At 56.8% G+C, this 27,165-nt stretch overlaps 1 protein-coding gene across 1 annotated transcript in view; it reads left to right on the top strand.

The window, feature by feature from the left end:
* Positions 1 to 4,448: 4,448 nt before the first annotated feature.
* The window catches only part of LOC135570175 (anoctamin-2-like), a 64,390-nt gene continuing 41,673 nt past the window's right edge, over positions 4,449 to 27,165 (top strand). The window contains exons 1-2 of the mRNA XM_065016270.1: positions 4,449 to 4,596; positions 26,080 to 26,311. Of these exons, the coding sequence (XP_064872342.1) occupies positions 4,449 to 4,596; positions 26,080 to 26,311 (380 nt within the window). The remainder of the gene's footprint in view (positions 4,597 to 26,079; positions 26,312 to 27,165) is intronic.

The raw sequence follows: 27,165 nt of genomic DNA, 5'->3' as shown, positions 1-27,165 counted from the left end.
GTGCTTAAACCAAATGCTCTAGACACGGTGACCCACGGTCCCCCCCACTACGGGTGCTTAAACCAAATGCCCCAGACACGGTGAACGACGGTCCCCCACTACTCAAACCAATGCCCCAGACACGGTGAACTACGGTCCCCCACTCACGGGTGCTTCAAACCAAATGCCCCAGACACGGTGAACTACGGTCCCCCAATTACTCTAAACCAAATGACTCCAGACACGGTGAACTACGGTCCCCCCCACTACGGGTGCTTAAACCAAATGCCCCAGTACACTGTGAACTACGGTCCCCCACTACGGGTGCTTAAACCAAATGCCCCAGACACGGTGAACTACGGTCACCCCCACTCACGTGGTGCTTAAACCAAATGCCCCAGACACGTTGAACTACGGTCCCCTTCTCACGGGTGCTCAAACCAATGCTCCCAGACACGGTGAACTACGGTCCCCCACTACTCAAACCAAATGCCCCAGACACGGTGAACTACGGTCCCCCACTACTCAAACCAAATGCCCCAGACCCGTGAACTACGGTCCCCCACTACGGGTGCTCAAACCAAATGCCCCAGACACGGTGGAACTACGGTCCCCCACTACTCAAACCAAATGCCCCAGACACGGTGAACTACGGTCCCCCACTACTCAAACCAAATGCTCCCAGACACGTGTGAACTACAGTCCCCCACTACTCAAACCACATGCCCCAGACACGGTGAACTACGGTCCCCCACTCACGGGGTGCTCAAACCAAATGCCCCAGACACGGTGAACTACGGTCCCCCCACTACGGGTGCTCAAACCAAATGCCCCAGACACAGTGAACTACGGTCCCCCCCACCACGGGTGCTCAAACCAAATGCCCCAGACACGGTGAACTACGGTCCCCCCACTACGGGTGCTCAAACCAAATGCTCCCAGACACGGTGAACTACGGTCCCCCCACTACTCAAACCAAATGCTCCCAGACACGGTGAACTACGGCCCCACTACTCAAAACCAAATGCCCCAGACACGGTGAACTACGGTCCCACTACCGGTGCTCAAACCAAATGCCCCAGACAGAACTACGTGTCCCACTACTCAAACCAAATGCCCCAGACACGGTGAACTACGTCCTTCCCACACGGGTGCCCAAACCAAATGCTCCCAGACACGGCATCCACGGTCCCCCACTACTCAAACCAAATGCCCCAGACACGAACCACGGCTCCCCCACCACGGTGCTCAAACCAAACGCCCCAGACACGGTGAACTACGGTCCCCCATCTACTTCGCAACCAACACTCTGTGACACGGTGAACTTTTCTGCCCCACTACTCAAACCAGCTGCTCTAGACACGTGAACTACGGTCCCCCCACCTACCTTCCAAACCAAATGCTCCAGACACGTAGTTCACGGGTCCCCCCACTACTCAAAACCAAATGCCCCAGACACGGTGAACTACGGTCCCCCCACTACTCAAACCAAATGACCCAGACACGGTGAACTACGGTCCCCCACTCACGGGTGCTTAAACCAAATGCCCCAGACACTGTGAACTACGGTCCCCCACTACGGGTGCTTAAACCAAATGCCCCAGAAACGGTGAACTACGGTCCCCACTCACGGGTGCTTAAACCAAATGCCCCAGGACATGAACTACGGTCCCCACACGTGGTGCTAAAACCAAATGCCCCAGACGGTGAACTACGGTCACCCCACTACGGGTGCTTAAACCAAATGCCCCAGACACGTTGAAACGGTCCCCCCTACAGGTGCTCAAACCAAATGCCCCAGACACGGTGAACTACGGTCCCCCAGTACTCAAACCAAATGCCCCAGACACGGTGAACTACGGTCCCCCACTACGGTGCTCAAACCAAATGCCCCAGACACGGTGAACTACGGTCCCCACTCCTCCAAACCAAATGCCCCAGACACGGTGAACTACGGTCCCCCACTCACGGGTGCTTAAACCAAATGCCCCAGACACGGTGAACTACGGTCCCCACTACTCAAACCAAATGCCCCAGACACGGTGAACTACGGTCCCCCACTACGGGGCTCAAACCAAATGCCCCAGACACGGTGAACTACGGTCCCCCCACTACGGGTGCTCAAACCAAATGCCCCAGACACGGTGAACTACGGTCCCTCCACTACGGGTGCTCAAACCAAATGCCCCAGACACGTGAACTACGGTCCCCCCACTACGGGTGCTCAAACCCGGTGAACTACGGTCCCCACTACTCAAACCAAATGCCCCAGACACGGTGAACTACGGTCCCCCCACTACTCAAACCAAATGCCCCAGACACGGTGAACTACGGTCCCCCCACTACTCAAACCAAATGCCCCAGACAGGGTGAACTACGGTCCCCACTACTCAAACCAAATGCCCCAGACACGGTGAACTACGGTCCCCCACTACGGGTGCTCAAACCAAATGCCCCAGACACGGTGAACTACGGTCCCCCCACTACTCAAACCAAAACAGACAAACTGTCCCCCTACTCAAACCAAATGTCCCAGACACGGTGAACTACGGTCCCCCACTACTCAAACCAAATGCCCCAGACACGGTGAACTACGGTCCCCACCTCAAACCAAATGCCCCAGACACGGTGAACTACGGTCCCCCACTACTCAAACCAAATGCCCCAGACACGGTGAACTACGGTCCCCCACTACTCAAACCAAATGCCCCAGACACGGTGAACTACGGTCCCCCACTACTCAAACCAAATGCCCCAGACACGGTGAACTACGGTCCCCCCCACTCTAGTGCTCAAACCAAATGCCCCAGACACGGTGAACTACAGTCCCCCACTACTCAAACCAAATGCCCCAGACACGGTGAACTACGGTCACCCCACTACGGGTGCTCAAACCAAATGCCCCAGACACAGTGAACTACGGTCCCCCCCACTACTCAAACCAAATGCCCCAGACACGGTGAACTACGGTCCCCCACTACGGGTGCTTAAAACCAAATGCCCCAGACACGTTGAACTACGGTCCCCCACTATCAAACCAAATGCCCCAGACACGGTGAACTACGGTCCCCACTACTCAAACCAAATGCCCCAGACACGGTGAACTACGGTCCCCCACTACTCAAACCAAATGCCCCAGACACGGTGAACTACGGTCCCCCACTACTCAAACCAAATGCCCCAGACACGGTGAACTACGGTCCCCCACTACTCAAACCAAATGCCCCAGACACGGTGAACTACGGTCCCCACTTCTCAAACCAAATGCCCCAGACACGGTGAACTACGGTCCCCCACTACTCAAACCAAATGCCCCAGACACGGTGAACTACGGTCCCCCACTACTCAAACCAAATGCCCCAGACACGGTGAACTACGGTCCCCCCACTACGGGTGCTCAAACCAAATGCCCCAGACACGGTGAACTACGGTCCCCCACTACTCAAACCAAACGCCCCAGACACGGTGAACTACGGTCCCCCACTACTCAAACCAAATGCCCCAGACACGGTGGGTCCCCCACTACTCAAACCAAATGCCCCAGACACGGTGAACTACGGTCCCCCCACTACTCAAACCAAATACCCCAGACACGGTGAACTACGGTCCCCCCCACTACTCAAAACCAAATGCCCCAGACACAGTGAACTACGGTCCCCCACTACGGTGCTTAAACCAAATGCCCCAGACACGGTGAACTACGGTCCCCCACTACGGGTGCTTAAACCAAATGCCCCAGACACGGTGAACGACGGTCCCCCACTACTCAAACCAAATGCCCCAGACACGGTGAACTACGGTCCCCCCACCCGGGTGCTCAAACCAAATGCCCCAGACACGTCCCCCACTACTCAAACCAAACGACCCAGACACGGTGAACTACGGTCCCCCACTACGGGTGCAAACCAAATGCCCCAGACACGGTGAACTACGGTCCCCCACTACGGGTCAAACCAAATGCCCCAGACACGGTGAACTACGGTCACCCCACTACGGGTGCTTAAACCAAATGCCCCAGACACGTTGAACTACGGTCCCCCCACGGGTACTCAAACCAAATGCCCCAGACACGGTGAACTACGGTCCCCCACTACTCAATCCAAATACGGTCGGTCCCCCACTACTCAAACCAAATGCCCCAGACACGGTGAACTACGGTCCCCCCACTCACGGGTGCTCAAACCAAATGCCCCAGACACGGTGAACTACGGTCCCCCCACTACTCAAACCAAATGCCCCAGACACGGTGAACACGGTCCCCACTACTCAAACCAAATGCCCCAGACACGGTGAACTACGGTCCCCCCCACTACTCAAACCAATGCCCCAGACACGGTGAACTACGGTCCCCCCACTACGGGTGCTCAAACCAAATGCCCCAGACACGGTGAACTACGGTCCCCCACTACGGGTGCTCAAACCAAATGCCCCAGACACAGTGAACTCCCCACTACGGGTGCTCAAACCAAATGCCCCCCGGTGAACTACGGGTGCTCAAACCAAATGCCCCAGACACGGTGAACTACGGTCCCCCACTACTCAAACCAAATGCCCCAGACACGGTGAACTACAGTCCCCAACTACTCAAACCAAATGCCCCAGACACGGTGAACTACGGTCCCCCACTACAGGTGCTCAAACCAAATGCCCCAGACACGGTGGGTCCCCCCACTACTCAAACCAAATGCCCCAGACACGGTGAACTACGGTCCCCCATTACAGTGCTCAAACCAAATGCCCCAGACACGGTGAACTACGGTCCCCCACTACTCAAACCAAATGCCCCAGACACGGTGAACTACGGTCCCCCACTACGGGTGCTCAAACCAAATGCCCCAGACACGGTGAACTACGGTCCCCCCACTACTCAAACCAAATGCCCCAGACACGGTGAACTACGGTCCCCCACTACTCAAACCAAATGCCCCAGACACGGTGAACTACGGTCCCAAACCACAGACACGGTGTACGGCTCAAACCAAATGCCCCAGACACGGTGAACTACGGTCCCCCACTACTCAAACCAAATGCCCCAGACACGGTGAACTACGGTCCCCCACTACTCAAACCAAATGCCCCAGACACGGTGAACTACGGTCCCCCACTACGGGTCAAACCAAATGCCCCAGACACTGTGAACTACGGTCCCCCACTACGGGTCTTAAACCAAATGCCCCAGACACGGTGAACTACGGTCCCCACCCTCAAACCAAATGCCCCAGACACACGGTCCCCCACTACGGGTGCTTAAACCAAATGCCCCAGACACGGTGAACTACGGTCCCCCACTACGGGTGCTTAAACCAAATGCCCCAGACACGTGAACTACGGTCCCCCCCACGGGTGCTCAAACCAAATGCCCCAAACGGTGAACCACGGTCCCCCCAGTACTCAAACCAAATGCCCCAGACACGGTGAACTACGGTCCCCCCACTACTCAAACCAAATGCCCCAGACACGGTGAACTACGGTCCCCCCACTACGGGTGCTCAAACCAAATGCCCCAGACACGGTGAACTACGGTCCCCCCACTACGGGTGCTCAAACCAAATGCCCCAGACACGGTGAACTACGGTCCCCCACCTCAAACCAAATGCCCCAGACACACGGGGGGCTCAAACCAAATGCCCCAGACACGGTGAACTACGGTCCCCCCACTACGGGTGCTCAAACCAAATGCCCCAGACACGGTGAACTACGGTCCCCCCACTACGGGTGCTCAAACCAAATGCCCCAGACACGGTGAACTACGGTCCCTCCACTACGGGTGCTCAAACCAAATGCCCCAGACACGGTGAACTACGGTCCCCCCACTACGGGTGCTCAAACCAAATGCCCCAGACACGGTGAACTACGGTCCCCCCACTACTCAAACCAAATGCCCCAGACACGGTGAACTACGGTCCCCCCACTACTCAAACCAAATGCCCCAGACACGGTGAACTACGGTCCCCCACTACTCAAACCAAATGCCCCAGACACGGTGAACTACGGTCCCCCACTACTCAAACCAAATGCCCCAGACACGGTGAACTACGGTCCCCCACACGGGTGCTCAAACCAAATGCCCCAGACACGGTGAACTACGGTCCCCCACTACTCAAACCAAAACCAAATGTCCCCCACTACTCAAACCAAATGTCCCAGACACGGTGAACTACGGTCCCCCACTGCTCAAACCAAATGCCCCAGACACGGTGAACTACGGTCCCCCCACTACTCAAACCAAATGCCCCAGACACGGTGAACTATGGTCCCCCACTACTCAAACCAAATGCCCCAGACACGGTGAACTACGGTCCCCCACTACTCAAACCAAATGCCCCAGACACGGTGAACTACGGTCCCCCACTACGGGTGCTCAAACCAAATGCCCCAGACACGGTGAACTACAGTCCCCCACTACTACTCAAACCAACTACGGGTGCTCAAACCAAATGCCCCAGACACGGTGAACTACGGTCCCCCCCACTACTCAAACCAAATGCCCCAGACACGGTGAACTACGGTCCCCACTACGGGTCAAACCAAATGCCCCAGACACGTTGAACTACGGTCCCCCCCACTACTCAAACCAAATGCCCCAGACACGGTGAACTACGGTCCCCCACTACTCAAACCAAATGCCCCAGACACGGTGAACTACGGTCCCCCACTACTCAAACCAAATGCCCCAGACACGGTGAACTACGGTCCCCCAAACTCAAACCAAATGCCCCAGACACGGTGAACTACGGTCCCCACTTCTCAAACCAAATGCCCCAGACACGGTGAACTACGGTCCCCCACTACTCAAACCAAATGCCCCAGACACGGTGAACTACGGTCCCCCCACTACGGGTGCTCAAACCAAATGCCCCAGACACGGTGAACTACGGTCCCCCACTACTCAAACCAAACGCCCCAGACACGGTGAACTACGGTCCCCCCCACTACTCAAACCAAATGCCCCAGACACGGTGAACTACGGTCCCCCACTACTCAAACCAAATGCCCCAGACACGGTGAACTACGGTCCCCCACTACTCAAACCAAATACCCCAGACACGGTGAACTACGGTCCCCCCACTACGGGTGCTTAAACCAAATGCCCCAGACACAGTGAACTACGGTCACCCCACTACGGGTGCTTAAACCAAATGCCCCAGACACGTTGAACTACGGTCCCCCCCCTACGGGTGCTCAAACCAAATGCCCCAGACACGGTGAACTACGGTCCCCCCACTACTCAAACCAAATGCCCCAGACACGGTGAACTACGGTCCCCCACTACGGGTGCTCAAACACAATGCCCCAGACACGGTGAACTACGGTCCCCCCACTACTCAAACCAAATGCCCCAGACACGGTGAACTACGGTCCCCCCACTACTCAAACCAAATGCCCCAGACACGGTGAACTACGGTCCCCCCACTACGGGTGCTCAAACCAAATGCCCCAGACACGGTGAACTACGGTCCCCCCACTACTCAAACCAAATGCCCCAGACACGGTGAACTACGGTCCCCCACTACTCAAACCAAATGCCCCAGACACGGTGAACTACGGTCCCCCCACTACTCAAACCAAATGCCACAGACACGGTGAACTACGGTCCCCCCACTACTCAAACCAAATGCCCCAGACACGGTGAACTACGGTCCCCCCACTACGGGTGCTCAAACCAAATGCCCCAGACACGGTGAACTATGGTCACCCCACTACGGGTGCTCAAACCAAATGCCCCAGACACGGTGAACTACGGTCACCCCACTACTCAAACCAAATGGGTGGTCCCCCAACTCAAACCAAATGCCCCAGACACGGTGAACTATGGTCCCCCCACTACTCAAACCAAATGCCCCAGACACGGTGAACTACGGTCCCCCACTACTCAAACCAAATGCCCCAGACACGGTGAACTACGGTCCCCCACTACGGTGCTCAAACCAAATGCCCCAGACACGGTGAACTACAGTCCCCCACTACTCAAACCAAATGCCCCAGACACGGTGAACTACGGTCCCCCACTACGGGTGCTCAAACCAAATGCCCCAGACACGGGAACTACGGAACTCAAACCAAATGCCCCAGACACGGTGAACCCACTACGGGTGCTTAAACCAAATGCCCCAGACACGTGAACTACGGTCCCCCCCCCAAACCAAATGCCCCAGACACGGGTGCTCAAACCAAATGCCCCAGACACGGTGAACTACGGTCCCCCACTACTCAAACCAAATGCCCCAGACACGGTGAACTACGGTCCCCCACTACTCAAACCAAATGCCCCAGACACGGTGAACTACGGTCCCCCACTTCTCAAACCAAATGCCCCAGACACGGTGAACTACGGTCCCCCACTACTCAAACCAAATGCCCCAGACACGGTGAACTACGGTCCCCCCCACTACTCAAACCAAATGCCCCAGACACGGTGAACTACGGTCCCCCACTACGGGTGCTCAAACCAAATGCCCCAGACACGGTGAACTACGGTCCCCCACTACTCAAACCAAATGCCCCAGACACGGTGAACTACGGTCCCCCACTACTCAAACCAAATGCCCCAGACACGGTGAACTACGGTCCCCCCACTACTCAAACCAAATGCCCCAGACACGGTGAACTACGGTCCCCCACTACTCAAACCAAATGCCCCAGACACGGTGAACTACGGTCCCCCACTACGGGTGCTTAAACCAAATGCCCCAGACACAGTGAACTACGGTCACCCCACTACGGGTGCTTAAACCAAATGCCCCAGACACGTTGAACTACGGTCCCCCCTACGGGTGCTCAAACCAAATGCCCCAGACACGGTGAACTACGGTCCCCCACTACTCAAACCAAATGCCCCAGACACGGTGAACTACGGTCCCCCACTCACGGGTGCTCAAACAAATGCCCCAGACACGGTGAACTACGGTCCCCCACTACTCAAACCAAATGCCCCAGACACGGTGAACTACGGTCCCCCACTACTCAAACCAAACCAAATGCTACGGGTGCTCAAACCAAAGACACGGTGAACTACGGTCCCCCACTACTCAAACCAAACCACGGTGAATGTCCCCCCACTACTCAAACCCCCAGACACGGTGAACTACGGTCCCCCCACTACTCAAACCAAATGCCACAGACACGGTGAACTACGGTCCCCCACTACTCAAACCAAATGCCCCAGACACGGTGAACTACGGTCCCCCACTACGGGTGCTCAAACCAAATGCCCCAGACACGGTGAACTATGGTCCCCCACTACGGGTGCTCAAACCAAATGCCCCAGACACGGTGAACTACGGTCACCCCACTACTCAAACCAAATGCCCCAGACACGGTGAACTGTCCCCCACTACTCAAACCAAATGCCCCAGACACGGTGAACTACGGTCCCCCCCACTACTCAAACCAAATGCCCCAGACACGGTGAACTACGGTCCCCCACTACTCAAACCAAATGCCCCAGACACGGTGAACTACGGTCCCCCACTACTCAAACCAAATGCCCCAGACACGGTGAACTACGGTCCCCCACTACGGGTGCTCAAACCAAATGCCCCAGACACGGTGAACTACGGTCCCCCACTACTCAAACCAAATGCCCCAGACACGGTGAACTACGGTCCCCACTACGGGTGCTTAAACCAAACCAAATGCCCCAGACACGGTGAACTACGGTCCCCCCACTCAAACCAAATGCCCCAGACACGGTGAACTACGGTCCCCACTACTCAAACCAAATGCCCCAGACACGTGAACTACGGTCCCCCCACTACTCAAACCAAATGCCCCAGACCGGTGAACACGGTCCCCCCCACGGGGCTCAAACCAAATGCCCCAGACACGGTGAACTACGGTCCCCCACTACTCAAACCAAATGCCCCAGACACGGTGAACTACGGTCCCCCCACTACTCAAACCAAATGCCCCAGACACGGTGAACTACGGTCCCCCCACTACGGGTGCTCAAACCAAATGCCCCAGACACGGTGAACTACGGTCCCCCACTACTCAAACCAAATGCCCCAGACACGGTGAACTACGGTCCCCCCACTACTCAAACCAAATGCCCCAGACACGGTGAACTACGGTCCCCCCACTACTCAAACCAAATGCCCCAGATACGGTGAACTACGGTCCCCCCACTACTCAAACCAAATACCCCAGACACGGTGAACTACGGGTGCTTAAACCAAATGCCCCAGACACAGTGAACTACGGTCACCCCACTACGGGTGCTTAAACCAAATGCCCCAGACACGTTGAAACGGTCCCCCTACGGGTGCTCAAACCAAATGCCCCAGACACGGTGAACTACGGTCCCCCACTACTCAAACCAAATGCCCCAGACACGGTGAACTACGGTCCCCCCACTACGGGTGCTCAAACACAATGCCCCAGACACGTGAACTACGGTCCCCCACTACTCAAACCAAATGCCCCAGACACGGTGAACTACGGTCCCCCACTACTCAAACCAAATGCCCCAGACACGGTGAACTACGGTCCCCCACTACGGGTGCTCAAACCAAATGCCCCAGACACGGTGAACTACGGTCCCCCCCACTACTCAAACCAAATGCTCCCAGACACGGTGAACTACGGTCCCCCACTACTCAAACCAAATGCCCCAGACACGGTGAACTACGGTCCCCCCACTACTCAAACCAAATGCCACAGACACGGTGAACTACGGTCCCCCACCACTACTCAAACCAAATGCCCCAGACACGGTGAACTACGGTCCCCCACTACGGGTGCTCAAACCAAATGCCCCAGACACGGTGAACTACGGTCACCCCACTACGGGTGCTCAAACCAAATGCCCCAGACACGGTGAACAAACGGGTGCTCAAACCAAATGCCCCAGACACGGTGAACTACGGTCCCCCACTACTCAAACCAAATGCCCCAGACACGGTGAACTACGGTCCCCCACTACGGGTGCTCAAACCACATGCCCCAGACACGGTGAACTACGGTCCCCCACTACTCAAACCAAATGCCCCAGACACGGTGAACTACGGTCCCCCCACTACTCAAACCAAATGCCCCAGACACGGTGAACTACGGTCCCCCACTACGGGTGCTCAAACCAAATGCCCCAGACACGGTGAACTACGGTCCCCCACTACTCAAACCAAATGCCCCAGACACGGTGAACTACGGTCCCCCCACTACGGGGCTCAAACCAAATGCCCCAGACACGGTGAACTACGGTCCCCCCACTCAAACCAAATGCCCCAGACACGGTGAACTCAAACCAAACCAAATGCCCCAGACACGGTGAACTACGGTCCCCCCACACGGGTACTCAAACCAAATGCCCCAGACACGGTGAACTACGGTCCCCCCACTACTCAAACCAAATGCCCCAGACACGGTGAACTACGGTCCCCCACTACTCAAACCAAATGCCCCAGACACGGTGAACTACGGTCCCCCACTACTCAAACCACACAGACACGGTGAACTACGGTCCCCCACTACTCAAACCAAATGCCCCAGACACGGTGAACTACGGTCCCCCACTACTCAAACCAAATGCCCCAGACACGGTGAACTACGGTCCCCCACTACTGGTGCTCAAACCAAATGCCCCAGACACGGTGAACTACGGTCCCCCACTACTCAAACCAAATGCCCCAGACACGGTGAACTACGGTCCCCCACTACGGGGCTCAAACCAAATGCCCCAGACACGGTGAACTACGGTCCCCCCTCAAACCAAATGCCACAGACACGGGAACTACGGTCCCCCACTACTCAAACCAAATGCCCCAGACACGGTGAACTACGGTCCCCCACTACGGGTGCTCAAACCAAATGCCCCAGACACGGTGAACTACGGTCACCCCACCACGGGTGCTCAAACCAAATGCCCCAGACACGGTGAACTACGGTCACCCCCCACGGGTGCTCAAACCAAATGCCCCAGACACGGTGAACTACGGTCCCCCACTACGGGTGCTCAAACCAAATGCCCCAGACACGGTGAACTACGGTCCCCCACTACTCAAACCAAATGCCCCAGACACGGTGAACTACGGTCCCCCACTACGGGGCTCAAACCAAATGCCCCAGACACGGTGAACTACGGTCCCCCACTACTCAAACCAAATGCCCCAGACACGGTGAACTACGGTCCCCCACTACTCAAACCAAATGCCCCAGACACGGTGAACTACGGTCCCCCACTACTCAAACCAAATGCCCCAGACACGGTGAACTACGGTCCCCCCACTACTCAAACCAAATGCCCCAGACACGGTGAACTACGGTCCCCCACTACGGGGCTCAAACCAAATGCCCCAGACACGGTGAACTACGGTCCCCCACTACTCAAACCAAATGCCCCAGACACGGTGAACTACGGTCCCCCCACTACTCAAACCAAATGCCCCAGACACGGTGAACTACGGTCCCCCACTACGGGTGCTCAAACCAAATGCCCCAGACACGGTGAACTACGGTCCCCCACTACTCAAACCAAATGCCCCAGACACGGTGAACTCAAACCAAATGCCCCAGACACGGTGAACTACGGTCCCCCACTACTCAAACCAAATGCCCCAGACACGGTGAACTACGGTCCCCCACTACTCAAACCAAATGCCCCAGACACGGTGAACTACGGTCCCCCCACTACTCAAACCAAATGCCCCAGACACGGTGAACTACGGTCCCCCCACTACGGGTGCTCAAACCAAATGCCCCAGACACGGTGAACTACGGTCCCCCCACTACTCAAACCAAATGCCCCAGACACGGTGAACTACGGTCCCCCCACTACGGGGGCTCAAACCACATGCCCCAGACACGGTGAACTACGGTCCCCCACTACTCAAACCAAATGCCCCAGACACGGTGAACTACGGTCCCCCCACTACTCAAACCAAATGCCCCAGACACGGTGAACTACGGTCCCCCCACTACGGGTGCTCAAACCAAATGCCCCAGACACGGTGAACTACGGTCCCCCCACTACTCAAACCAAATGCCCCAGACACGGTGAACTACGGTCCCCCCACTACTCAAACCAAATGCCCCAGACACGGTGAACTACGGTCCCCCCACTACTCAAACCAAATGCCCCAGATACGGTGAACTACGGTCCCCCCCACTACTCAAACCAAATACCCCAGACACGGTGAACTACGGTCCCCCCACTACGGGTGCTTAAACCAAATGCCCCAGACACAGTGAACTACGGTCACCCCACTACGGGTGCTTAAACCAAATGCCCCAGACACGTTGAACTACGGTCCCCCCCCTACGGGTGCTCAAACCAAATGCCCCAGACACGGTGAACTACGGTCCCCCCACTACTCAAACCAAATGCCCCAGACACGGTGAACTACGGTCCCCCCACTACGGGTGCTCAAACACAATGCCCCAGACACGGTGAACTACGGTCCCCCCACTACTCAAACCAAATGCCCCAGACACGGTGAACTACGGTCCCCCACTACTCAAACCAAATGCCCCAGACACGGTGAACTACGGTCCCCCACTACGGGTGCTCAAACCAAATGCCCCAGACACGGTGAACTACGGTCCCCCCACTACTCAAACCAAATGCCCCAGACACGGTGAACTACGGTCCCCCCACTACTCAAACCAAATGCCCCAGACACGGTGAACTACGGTCCCCCCACTACTCAAACCAAATGCCCCAGACACGGTGAACTACGGTCCCCCCACTACTCAAACCAAATACCCCAGACACGGTGAACTACGGTCCCCCCACTACGGGTGCTTAAACCAAATGCCCCAGACACGGTGAACTACGGTCCCCCCACTACGGGTGCTTAAACCAAATGCCCCAGACACGTTGAACTACGGTCCCCCACGGGTGCTCAAACCAAATGCCCCAGACACGGTGAACTACGGTCCCCCACTACTCAAACCAAATGCCCCAGACACGGTGAACTACGGTCCCCCCACTACGGGTGCTCAAACACAATGCCCCAGACACGGTGAACTACGGTCCCCCCACTACTCAAACCAAATGCCCCAGACACGGTGAACTACGGTCCCCCCACTACTCAAACCAAATGCCCCAGACACGGTGAACTACGGTCCCCCCACTACGGGTGCTCAAACCAAATGCCCCAGACACGGTGAACTACGGTCCCCCACTACTCAAACCAAACAGACACGGTGAACTACGGTCCCCCACTACTCAAACCAAATGCCCCAGACACGGTGAACTACGGTCCCCCACTACTCAAACCAAATGCCCCAGACACGGTGAACTACGGTCCCCCCACTACTCAAACCAAATGCCCCAGACACGGTGAACTACGGTCCCCCACGGGTGCTCAAACCAAATGCCCCAGACACGGTGAACTACGGTCACCCCACTACGGGTGCTCAAACCAAATGCCCCAGACACGGTGAACTACGGTCCCCCCACTACGGGTGCTCAAACCAAATGCCCCAGACACGGTGAACTACGGTCCCCCCACTACTCAAACCAAATGCCCCAGACACGGTGAACTACGGTCCCCCCTACTCAAACCAAATGCCCCAGACACGGTGTGTCCCCCCCACTACTCAAACCAAATGCCCCAGACACGGTGAACTACGGTCCCCCCCACGGGTGCTCAAACCAAATGCCCCAGACACGGTGAACTACGGTCCCCCACTACTCAAACCAAATGCCCCAGACACGGTGAACTACGGTCCCCCCACTACTCAAAAATGCCCCAGACATGAACTACGGTCCCCCACTACTCAAACCAAATGCCCCAGACACGGTGAACTACGGTCCCCCCACTACTCAAACCAAATGCCCCAGACACGGTGAACTACGGTCCCCCCACTACGGGTGCTCAAACCAAATGCCCCAGACACGGTGAACTACGGTCCCCCCACTACTCAAACCAAATGCCCCAGACACGGTGAACTACGGTCCCCCCACTACTCAAACCAAATGCCCCAGACACGGTGAACTACGGTCCCCCCACTACTCAAACCAAATGCCCCAGACACGGTGAACTACGGTCCCCCACTACTCAAACCAAATGCCCCAGACACGGTGAACTACGGTCCCCCACTACTCAAACCAAATGCCCCAGACTCAAACAAATGCCCCAGTGAACTACGGTCCCCCCCACTACTCAAACCAAATGCCCCAGACACGGTGAACTACGGTCCCCCCACGGGTGCTCAAACCAAATGCCCCAGACGGTGAACACGGTGAACTACGGTCAAACCAAATGCCCCCACACTACGGGGGCTCAAACCAAATGCCCCAGACACGGTGAACTACGGTCCCCACTACTCAAACCAAATGCCCCAGACACGGTGAACTACGGTCCCCCACTACTCAAACCAAATGCCCCAGACACGGTGAACTACGGTCCCCCACTACGGGTGCTCAAACCAAATGCCCCAGACACGGTGAACTACGGTCCCCCACTACTCAAACCAAATGCCCCAGACACGGTGAACTACGGCTCAAACCAAATGCCCCCCGGTGAACTACGGTCCCCCCACTACTCAAACCAAATGCCCCAGACACGGTGAACTACGGTCCCCCACTACTCAAACCAAATGCCCCAGACACGGTGAACTACGGTCCCCCACTACGGGTGCTCAAACCAAATGCCCCAGACACGGTGAACTACGGTCCCCCACTACTCAAACCAAATGCCCCAGACACGGTGAACTACGGTCCCCCACTACTCAAACCAAATGCCCCAGACACGGTGAACTACGGTCCCCCACTACTCAAAATGCCCCAGACACGGTGAACTACGGTCCCCCCACTACTCAAACCAAATGCCCCAGACACGGTGAACTACGGTCCCCCACTACTCAAACCAAATGCCCCAGACACGGTGAACCCGGTCCCCCACTACGGGTGCTCAAACCAAATGCCCCAGACACGGTGAACTACGGTCCCCCACTACTCAAACCAAATGCCCCAGACACGGTGAACTACGGTCCCCCACTACGGGTGCTCAAACCAAATGCCCCAGACACGGTGAACTACGGTCCCCCACTACTCAAACCAAATGCCCCAGACACGGTGAACTACGGTCCCCCACTACTCAAACCAAATGCCCCAGACACGGTGAACTACGGTCCCCCACGGGTGCTCAAACCAAATGCCCCAGACACGGTGAACTACGGTCCCCCACTACTCAAACCAAATGCCCCAGACACGGTGAACTACGGTCCCCCACTACGGGTCAAACCAAATGCCCCAGACACAGTGAACTACGGTCCCCCACTACTCAAACCAAATGCCCCAGACACGGTGAACTACGGTCCCCCACTACTCAAACCAAATGCCCCAGACACGGTGAACTACGGTCCCCCACTACGGGTGCAAACCAAATGCCCCAGACACGGTGAACTACGGTCCCCCACTACGGGTGCTCAAACCAAATGCCCCAGACACGGTGAACTACGGTCCCCCCACTACTCAAACCAAATGCCCCAGACACGGTGAACTACGGTCCCCCACTACTCAAACCAAATCAGACAAACCAAATGCCCCAGACACGGTGAACTACGGTCCCCCACTACTCAAACCAAATGCCCCAGACACGGTGAACTACGGTCCCCCCACTACTCAAACCAAATGCCCCAGACACGGTGAACTACGGTCCCCCACTACTCAAACCAAATGCCCCAGACACGGTGAACTACGGTCCCCACTACTCAAACCAAATGCCCCAGACACGGTGAACTACGGTCCCCACTACTCAAACCAAATGCCCCAGACACGGTGTGCGGTCCCCCCACTACTCAAACCAAATGCCCCAGACACGGTGAACTACGGTCCCCCACTACGGGTGCTCAAACCAAATGCCCCAGACACGGTGAACTATGGTCACCCCAACGGGTGCTCAAACCAAATGCCCCAGACACGGTGAACTACGGTCCCCCACTACGGGTGCTCAAACCAAATGCCCCAGACACGGTGAACTACGGTCCCCCACTACTCAAACCAAATGCCCCAGACACGGTGAACTACGGTCCCCCACTACGGGGCTCAAACCAATGCCCCAGACACGGTGAACTACGGTCCCCCACTACTCAAACCAAATGCCCCAGACACGGTGAACTACGGTCCCCCACTACTCAAACCAAATGCCCCAGACACGGTGAACTACGGTCCCCCACACGGGTGCTCAAACCAAATGCCCCAGACACGGTGAATACGGTCCCCCACTACTCAAACCAAATGCCCCAGACACGGTGAACTACGGTCCCCACTACGGGGCTCAAACCACATGCCCCAGACACGGTGAACTACGGTCCCCCCACTACTCAAACCAAATGCCCCAGACACGGTGAACTACGGTCCCCCACTACTCAAACCAAATGCCCCAGACACGGTGAACTACGGTCCCCCACTACGGGTGCTCAAACCAAATGCCCCAGACACGGTGAACTACGGTCCCCCCACTACTCAAACCAAATGCCCCAGACACGGTGAACTACGGTCCCCCACTACTCAAACCAAATGCCCCAGACACGGTGAACTACGGTCCCCCCACTACTCAAACCAAATGCCCCAGACACGGTGAACTACGGTCCCCCACTACTCAAACCAAATGCCCCAGACACGGTGAACTACGGTCCCCCACTACTCAAACCAAATGCCCCAGACACGGTGAACTACGGTCCCCCACTACGGGTGCTCAAACCAAATGCCCCAGACACGGTGAACTACGGTCCCCCCACGGGTGCTCAAACCAAATGCCCCAGACACGGTGAACTACGGTCCCCCACTACGGGTGCTCAAACCAAATGCCCCAGACACGGTGAACTACGGTCCCCCACTACGGGTGCTCAAACCAAATGCCCCAGACACGGTGAACTACGGTCCCCACTACTCAAACCAAATGCCCCAGACACGGTGAACTACGGTCCCCCACTACTCAAACCAAATGCCCCAAACGGTGAACTACGGTCCCCCAGACTCAAACCAAATGCCCCAGACACGGTGAACTACGGTCCCCCCACTACTCAAACCAAATGCCCCAGACACGGTGAACTACGGTCCCCCCACTACGGGGGCTCAAACCAAATGCCCCAGACACGGTGAACTACGGTCCCCCCACTACTCAAACCAAATGCCCCAGACACGGTGAACTACGGTCCCCCCACTACTCAAACCAAATGCCCCAGACACGGTGAACTACGGTCCCCCACACGGGTGCTCAAACCAAATGCCCCAGACACGGTGAACTACGGTCCCCCACTACTCAAACCAAATGCCCCAGACACGGTGAACTACGGTCCCCCCCTCAAACTGCCCCAGACACGGTGAACTACGGCTCAAACCACATGCCCCAGACACGGTGAACTACGGTCCCCCACTACTCAAACCAAATGCCCCAGACACGGTGAACTACGGTCCCCCACTACTCAAACCAAATGCCCCAGACACGGTGAACTACGGTCCCCCCACGGGTGCTCAAACCAAATGCCCCAGACACGGTGAACTACGGTCCCCCACTACTCAAACCAAATGCCCCAGACACGGTGAACTACGGTCCCCCACTACGGGGCTCAAACCAAATGCCCCAGACACGGTGAACTACGGTCCCCCACTACTCAAACCAAATGCCCCAGACACGGTGAACTACGGTCCCCACTACTCAAACCAAATGCCCCAGACACGGTGAACTACGGTCCCCCCACGGGTGCTCAAACCAAATGCCCCAGACACGGTGAACTACGGTCCCCCCACTACTCAAACCAAATGCCCCAGACACGGTGAACTACGGTCCCCCAACTCAAACCAAATGCCCCAGACACTACGGTCCCCCACTACTCAAACCAAATGCCCCAGACACGGTGAACTACGGTCCCCCACTACTCAAACCAAATGCCCCAGACACGGTGAACTACGGTCCCCCACTACGGGTGCAAACCAAATGCCCCAGACACGGTGAACTACGGTCACCCCACTACGGGTGCAAACCAAATGCCCCAGACACGGTGAACTACGGTCCCCCACGGGTGCTCAAACCAAATGCCCCAGACACGGTGAACTACGGTCCCCCCACTACTCAAACCAAATGCCCCAGACACGGTGAACTACGGTCCCCCCACCACGGGTGCTCAAACACAATGCCCCAGACACGGTGAACTACGGTCCCCCACTACTCAAACCAAATGCCCCAGACACGGTGAACTACGGTCCCCCCACTACTCAAACCAAATGCCCCAGACACGGTGAACTACGGTCCCCCCACTACGGGTGCTCAAACCAAATGCCCCAGACACGGTGAACTACGGTCCCCCCACTACTCAAACCAAATGCCCCAGACACGGTGAACTACGGTCCCCCACTACTCAAACCAAATGCCCCAGACACGGTGAACTACGGTCCCCCACTACTCAAACCAAATGCCCCAGACACGGTGAACTACGGTCCCCCACTACTCAAACCAAATGCCCCAGACACGGTGAACTACGGTCCCCCCACTACGGGTGCTCAAACCAAATGCCCCAGACACGGTGAACTATGGTCACCCCACTACGGGTGCTCAAACCAAATGCCCCAGACACGGTGAACTACGGTCACCCCACTACGGGTGCTCAAACCAAATGCCCCAGACACGGTGAACTACGGTCCCCCCACTACGGGTGCTCAAACCAAATGCCCCAGACACGGTGAACTACGGTCCCCCCACTACTCAAACCAAATGCCCCAGACACGGTGAACTACGGTCCCCCCACTACGGGGGCTCAAACCACATGCCCCAGACACGGTGAACTACGGTCCCCCACTACTCAAACCAAATGCCCCAGACACGGTGAACTACGGTCCCCCCACTACTCAAACCAAATGCCCCAGACACGGTGAACTACGGTCCCCCCACTACGGGTGCTCAAACCAAATGCCCCAGACACGGTGAACTACGGTACTCAAACCAAATGCCCCAGACACGGTGAACTACGGTCCCCACTACTCAAACCAAATGCCCCAGACACGGTGAACTACGGTCCCCCACTACTCAAACCAAATGCCCCAGACACGGTGAACTACGGTCCCCCCCCACCAAATACTCTACTCAAACCAAATGCCACAGACACGGTGAACTACGGTCCCCCCTACTCAAACCAAATGCCCCAGACACGGTGAACTACGGTCCCCACTACGGGTGCTCAAACCAAATGCCCCAGACACGGTGAACTACGGCTCAAACCAAATGCCCCAGACACGGTGAACTACGGTCCCCCACTACGGTGCTCAAACCAAATGCCCCAGACACGGTGAACTACGGTCCCCCACTACGGGTGCTCAAACCAAATGCCCCAGACACGGTGAACTACGGTCCCCCACTACTCAAACCAAATGCCCCAGACACGGTGAACTACGGTCCCCCACTACGGGGCTCAAACCAAATGCCCCAGACACGGTGAACTACGGTCCCCCCCACGGGTGCTTAAACTCAAACCAAATGCCCCAGACACGGTGAACTACGGTCCCCCACTACGGGTGCTCAAACCAAATGCCCCAGACACGGTGAACTACGGTCCCCCACTACTCAAACCAAATGCCCCAGACACGGTGAACTACGGTCCCCCACTACGGGGGCTCAAACCAAATGCCCCAGACACGGTGAACTACGGTCCCCCACTACTCAAACCAAATGCCCCAGACACGGTGAACTACGGTCCCCCCACTACGGGTGCTCAAACCAAATGCCCCAGACACGGTGAACTACGGTCCCCCCCCACCTGCCCCAGACACGGTGGTCCCCACTACTCAAACCAAATGCCCCAGACACGGTGAACTACGGTCCCCCACTACTCAAACCAAATGCCCCAGACACGGTGAACTACGGTCCCCCTCAAACCAAATGCCCCAGGGTGCTCAACTCAAACCAAATGCCCCAGACACGGTGAACTACGGTCCCCCCACTACTCAAACCAAATGCCCCAGACACGGTGAACTACGGTCCCCCACTACTCAAACCAAATGCCCCAGACACGGTGAACTACGGTCCCCCACTACTCAAACCAAATGCCCCAGACACGGTGAACTACGGTCCCCCCACTACTCAAACCAAATGCCCCAGACACGGTGAACTACGGTCCCCCACTACTCAAACCAAATGCCCCAGACACGGTGAACTACGGTCCCCACTACTCAAACCAAATGCCCCAGACACGGTGAACTACGGTCCCCCCACTACTCAAACCAAATGCCCCAGACACGGTGAACTACGGTCCCCCACTACTCAAACCAAATGCCCCAGACACGGTGAACTACGGTCCCCCCCTCAAACCAAATGCCCCAGACACTCAAACCAAATGCCCCAGACACGGTGAACTACGGTCCCCCACTACTCAAACCAAATGCCCCAGACACGGTGAACTACGGTCCCCCCACTACGGGGGCTCAAACCAAATGCCCCAGACACGGTGAACTACGGTCCCCCCACTACGGGGGCTCAAACCAAATGCCCCAGACACGGTGAACTACGGTCCCCCCACTACTCAAACCAAATGCCCCAGACACGGTGAACTACGGTCCCCCACTACAGGCTCAAACCAAATGCCCCAGACACGGTGAACTACGGTCCCCCCACTACTCAAACCAAATGCCCCAGACACGGTGGTCCCCCACTACTCAAACCAAATGCCCCAGACACGGTGAACTACGGTCCCCCCACTACTCAAACCAAATGCCCCAGACACGGTGAACTACGGTCCCCCACTACGGTGCTCAAACCAAATGCCCCAGACACGGTGAACTACGGTCCCCCCCACGGGGCTCAAACCAAATGCCCCAGACACGGTGAACTACGGTCCCCCCACTACTCAAACCAAATGCCCCAGACACGGTGAACTACGGTCCCCCCACTACTCAAACCAAATGCCCCAGACACGGTGAACTACGGTCCCCCCACTACTCAAACCAAATGCCCCAGACACGGTGAACTACGGTCCCCCCACTACTCAAACCAAATGCCCCAGACACGGTGAACTACGGTCCCCCCACTACGGGTGCTCAAACCAAAGGCCCCAGACACGGTGAACTACGGTCCCCCACTACGGGGTGCTCAAACCAAATGCCCCAGACACGGTGAACTACGGTCCCCCACTACTCAAACCAAATGCCCCAGACACGGTGAACTACGGTCCCCACTACTCAAACCAAATGCCCCAGACACGGTGAACTACGGTCCCCCCACTACGGTGGGTGCTCAAACCAAATGCCCCAGACACGGTGAACTACGGTCCCCCACTACTCAAACCAAATGCCCCAGACACGGTGAACTACGGTCCCCCACTACTCAAACCAAATGCCCCAGACACGGTGAACACGGTCCCCCAATGCTCAAACCAAATGCCCCAGACACGGTGAACTACGGTCCCCCACTACTCAAACCAAATGCCCCAGACACGGTGAACTACGGTCCCCCCCACTCAAACCAAATGCCCCAGACACGGTGAATACGGTCCCCCCCACTACTCAAACCAAATGCCCCAGACACGGTGAACTACGGTCCCCCACTACTCAAACCAAATGCCCCAGACACGGTGAACTACGGTCCCCCCACTACTCAAACCAAATGCCCCAGACACGGTGAACTACGGTCCCCCACTACTCAAACCAAATGCCCCAGACACGGTGAACTACGGGGGGCTCAAACCAAATGCCCCAGACGGTGAACGGTCCCCCACTACTCAAACCAAATGAACACGGTGTCCCGGTCCCCCACTACTCAAACCAAATGCCCCAGACACGGTGAACTACGGTCCCCACTACTCAAACCAAATGCCCCAGACACGGTGAACTACGGTCCCCCCTGCTCAAAATGCCTCAAACCAAATGCTCCCAGACCAAATGCCCCAGACACGGTGAACTACGGTCCCCCCACTACTCAAACCAAATGCCCCAGACACGGTGAACTACGGTCCCCCACTACTCAAACCAAATGCCCCAGACACGGTGAACTACGGTCCCCACTACTCAAACCAAATGCCCCAGACACGGTGAACTACGGTCCCCCCACTACTCAAACCAAATGCCCCAGACACGGTGAACTACGGTCCCCCACTACTCAAACCAAATGCCCCAGACACGGTGAACTACGGTCCCCCCACTACTCAAACCAAATGCCCCAGACACGGTGAACTACGGTCCCCCACTACTCAAACCAAATGCCCCAGACACGGTGAACTACGGTCCCCCACACGGTCCCCCACTACTCAAACCAAATGCCCCAGACACGTCCCCCCACTACTCAAACCAAATGAACTGAACTCCGTCCCCCACTACTCAAACCAAATGCCCCAGACACGGTGAACTACGGTCCCCCCACTACTCAAACCAAATGCCCCAGACACGGTGAACTACGGTCCCCCACTACGGGTGCTCAAACCAAATGCCCCAGACACGGTGAACTACGGTCCCCCCCTACTCAAACCAAATGCCCCAGACACGGTGAACTACGGTCCCCCACTACTCAAACCAAATGCCCCAGACACGGTGAACTACGGTCTACTCAAACCAAATGCCCCAGACACGGTGAACTACGGTCCCCACTCAAACCAAATGCCCCAGACACGGTGAACTACGGTCCCCCCCACTACTCAAACCAAATGCCCCAGACACGGTGAACTACGGTCCCCCCCACTACTCAAACCAAATGCCCCAGACACGGTGAACTACGGTCCCCACTACTCAAACCAAATGCCCCAGACACGGTGAACTACGGTCCCCCACTACTCAAACCAAATGCCCCAGACACGGTGAACTACGGTCCCCACTACTCAAACCAAATGCCCAGACACGGTGAACACGGTCCCCCCACTACTCAAACCAAATGCCCCAGACGGTCCCCACTACTCAAACCAAATGCCCCAGACACGGTGAACTACGGTCCCCCCACTACTCAAACCAAATGCCCCAGACACGGTGAACTACGGTCCCCCCACTACTCAAACCAAATGCCCCAGACACGGTGAACTACGGTCCCCCACTACCAAACCAAATGCCCCAGACACGGTGAACTACGGTCCCCCACTACTCAAACCAAATGCCCCAGACACGGTGAACTACGGTCCCCCCCCCCACTACTCAAACCAAATGCCCCAGACACGGTGAACTACGGTCCCCCACTACTCAAACCAAATGCCCCAGACACGGTGAACTACGGTCCCCCCACTACTCAAACCAAATGCCCCAGACACGGTGAACTACGGTCCCCCACTACTCAAACCAAATGCCCCCACGGTGAACTGCGGTCCCCCACTACTCAAACCAAATGCCCCAGACACGGTGAACTACGGTCCCCCACTACTCAAACCAAATGCCCCAGACACGGTGAACTGTCCCCCACTACTCAAACCCAGACACGGTGAACTACGGTCCCCCCCACGGTACTCAAACCAAATGCCCCAGACACGGTGAACTACGGTCCCCCCCAAACCAAATGCCCCAGACACTCAAACCAAATGCCCCAGACACGGTGAACTACGGTCCCCCACTACTCAAACCAAATGCCCCAGACACGGTGAACTACGGTCCCCCACTACTCAAACCAAATGCCCCAGACACGGTGAACCACGGTCCCCCACTACTCAAACCAAATGCCCCAGACACGGTGAACTACGGTCCCCCACTACTCAAACCAAATGCCCCAGACACGGTGAACTACGGCTCAAACCAAATGCCCCAGACACGGTGAACTACGGTCCCCCCACTACGGGTGCTCAAACCAAATGCCCCAGACACGGTGAACTACGGTCCCCCCTCACGGGTGCTCAAACCAAATGCCCCAGACACGGTGAACTACGGTCCCCACTACGGGTGCTCAAACCAAATGCCCCAGACACGGTGAACTACGGTCCCCACTACGGGTGCTCAAACCAAATGCCCCAGACACGGTGAACTACGGTCCCCCCACTACTCAAACCAAATGCCCCAGACACGGTGAACTACGGTCCCCCACTCAAACCAAATGCCCCAGACACGGTGCTCAAACCAAATGCCCCAGACAACGGTCCCCCACTACTCAAACCAAATGCCCCAGACACGGTGAACTACGGTCCCCCACTACTCAAACCAAATGCCCCAGACACGGTGAACTACGGTCCCCGGTGAACTACGGTCCCCCACTACTCAAACCAAATGCCCCAGACACGGTGAACTACGGCTCAAACCAAATGCCCCAGACACGGTGAACTACGGTCCCCCACTACTCAAACCAAATGCCCCAGGCACGGTGAACTGCGGTCCCCCACTACTCAAACCAAATGCCCCAGACACGGTGAACTACGGTCCCCACTACTCAAACCAAATGCCCCAGACACGGTGAACTACGGTCCCCCACTACTCAAACCAAATGCCCCAGACACGGTGAACTACGGTCCCCCACTACTCAAACCAAATGCCCCAGACACGGTGAACTACGGTCCCCCACTACTCAAACCAAATGCCCCAGACACGGTGAACTACGGTCCCCCCTACTCAAACCAAATGCCCCAGACACGGTGAACTACGGTCCCCCCACTACTCAAACCAAATGCCCCAGACACGGTGAACTACGGTCCCCCACTACTCAAACCAAATGCCCCAGACACGGTGAAACGGTCCCCCCACTACGGGGCTCAAACCAAATGCCCCAGACACGGTGAACTATGGTCCCCCACTACTCAAACCAAATGCCCCAGACACGGTGAACTACGGTCCCCCACTACTCAAACCAAATGCCCCAGACACGGTGAACTACGGTCCCCCACTACTCAAACCAAATGCCCCAGACACGGTGAACTACGGTCCCCCACTACTCAAACCAAATGCCCCAGACACGGTGAACTACGGTCCCCCACTACTCAAACCAAATGCCCCAGACACGGTGAACTACGGTCCCCCACTACTCAAACCAAATGCCCCAGACACGGTGAACTACGGTCCCCCACTACTCAAACCAAATGCCCCAGACACGGTGAACTACGGTCCCCCACTACTCAAACCAAATGCCCCAGACACGGTGAACTACGGTCCCCCACTACTCAAACCAAATGCCCAGACACGGGAACTACGGTCCCCACTACTCAAACCAAATGCCCCAGACACGGTGAACTACGGTCCCCCACTACGGGTGCTTAAACCAAATGCCCCAGACACGGTGAACTACGGTCCCCCTACGGGTGCTCAAACCAAATGCCCCAGACACGGTGAACTACGGTCACCCCCTACGGTGCTCAAACCAAATGCCCCAGACACGGTGAACTACGGTCCCCCACTACTCAAACCAAATGCCCCAGACACGGTGAACTACGGTCCCCCACTACTCAAACCAAATGCCCCAGACACGGTGAACTACGGTCCCCCCACTCAAACCAAACAGACACGGTGAACTACGGTCCCCCACTACTCAAACCAAATGCCCCAGACACGGTGAACTACGGTCCCCCCCCCACCAAATGCCCCAGACACGGTGAACTACGGTCCCCCACTACTCAAACCAAATGCCCCAGGCACGGTGAACTACGGTCCCCCACTACTCAAACCAAATGCCCCAGACACGGTGAACTACGGTCCCCCACTACTCAAACCAAATGCCCCAGTCCCCCCACTACTCAAACCAAACACGGTGAACTACGGTCCCCCCACTACTCAAACCAAATGCCCCAGACACGGTGAACTACGGTCCCCCACTACTCAAACCAAATGCCCCAGACACGGTGAACTACGGTCCCCCACTACTCAAACCAAATGCCCCAGGCACGGTGAACTACGGTCCCCCACTACTCAAACCAAATGCCCCAGACACGGTGAACTACGGTCCCCCACTACTCAAACCAAATGCCCCAGACACGGTGAACTACGGTCCCCCACTACTCAAACCAAATGCCCCAGACACGGTGAACTACGGTCCCCCACTACTCAAACCAAATGCCCCACACACGGTGAACTACGGTCCCCCACTACTCAAACCAAATGCCCCAGACACGGTGAACTACGGTCCCCCACTACTCAAACCAAATGCCCCAGACACGGTGAACTACGGTCCCCCACTACTCAAACCAAATGCCCCAGACACGGTGAACTACGGTCCCCCACTACTCAAACCAAATGCCCCAGACACGGTGAACTACGGTCCCCCCACTACGGGTGCTCAAACCAAATGCCCCAGACACGGTGAACTACGGTCCCCCACTACTCAAACCAAATGCCCCAGACACGGTGAACTACGGTCCCCCACT

This window comes from Oncorhynchus nerka, unplaced genomic scaffold, assembly GCF_034236695.1.
Source record: "Oncorhynchus nerka isolate Pitt River unplaced genomic scaffold, Oner_Uvic_2.0 unplaced_scaffold_1061, whole genome shotgun sequence".
Taxonomy (NCBI): Eukaryota; Metazoa; Chordata; class Actinopteri; order Salmoniformes; family Salmonidae; genus Oncorhynchus; species Oncorhynchus nerka.
The sequence above is the reverse complement of the archived record's forward strand: the minus strand, read 5'-3'. Positions and strand labels throughout refer to the sequence as shown.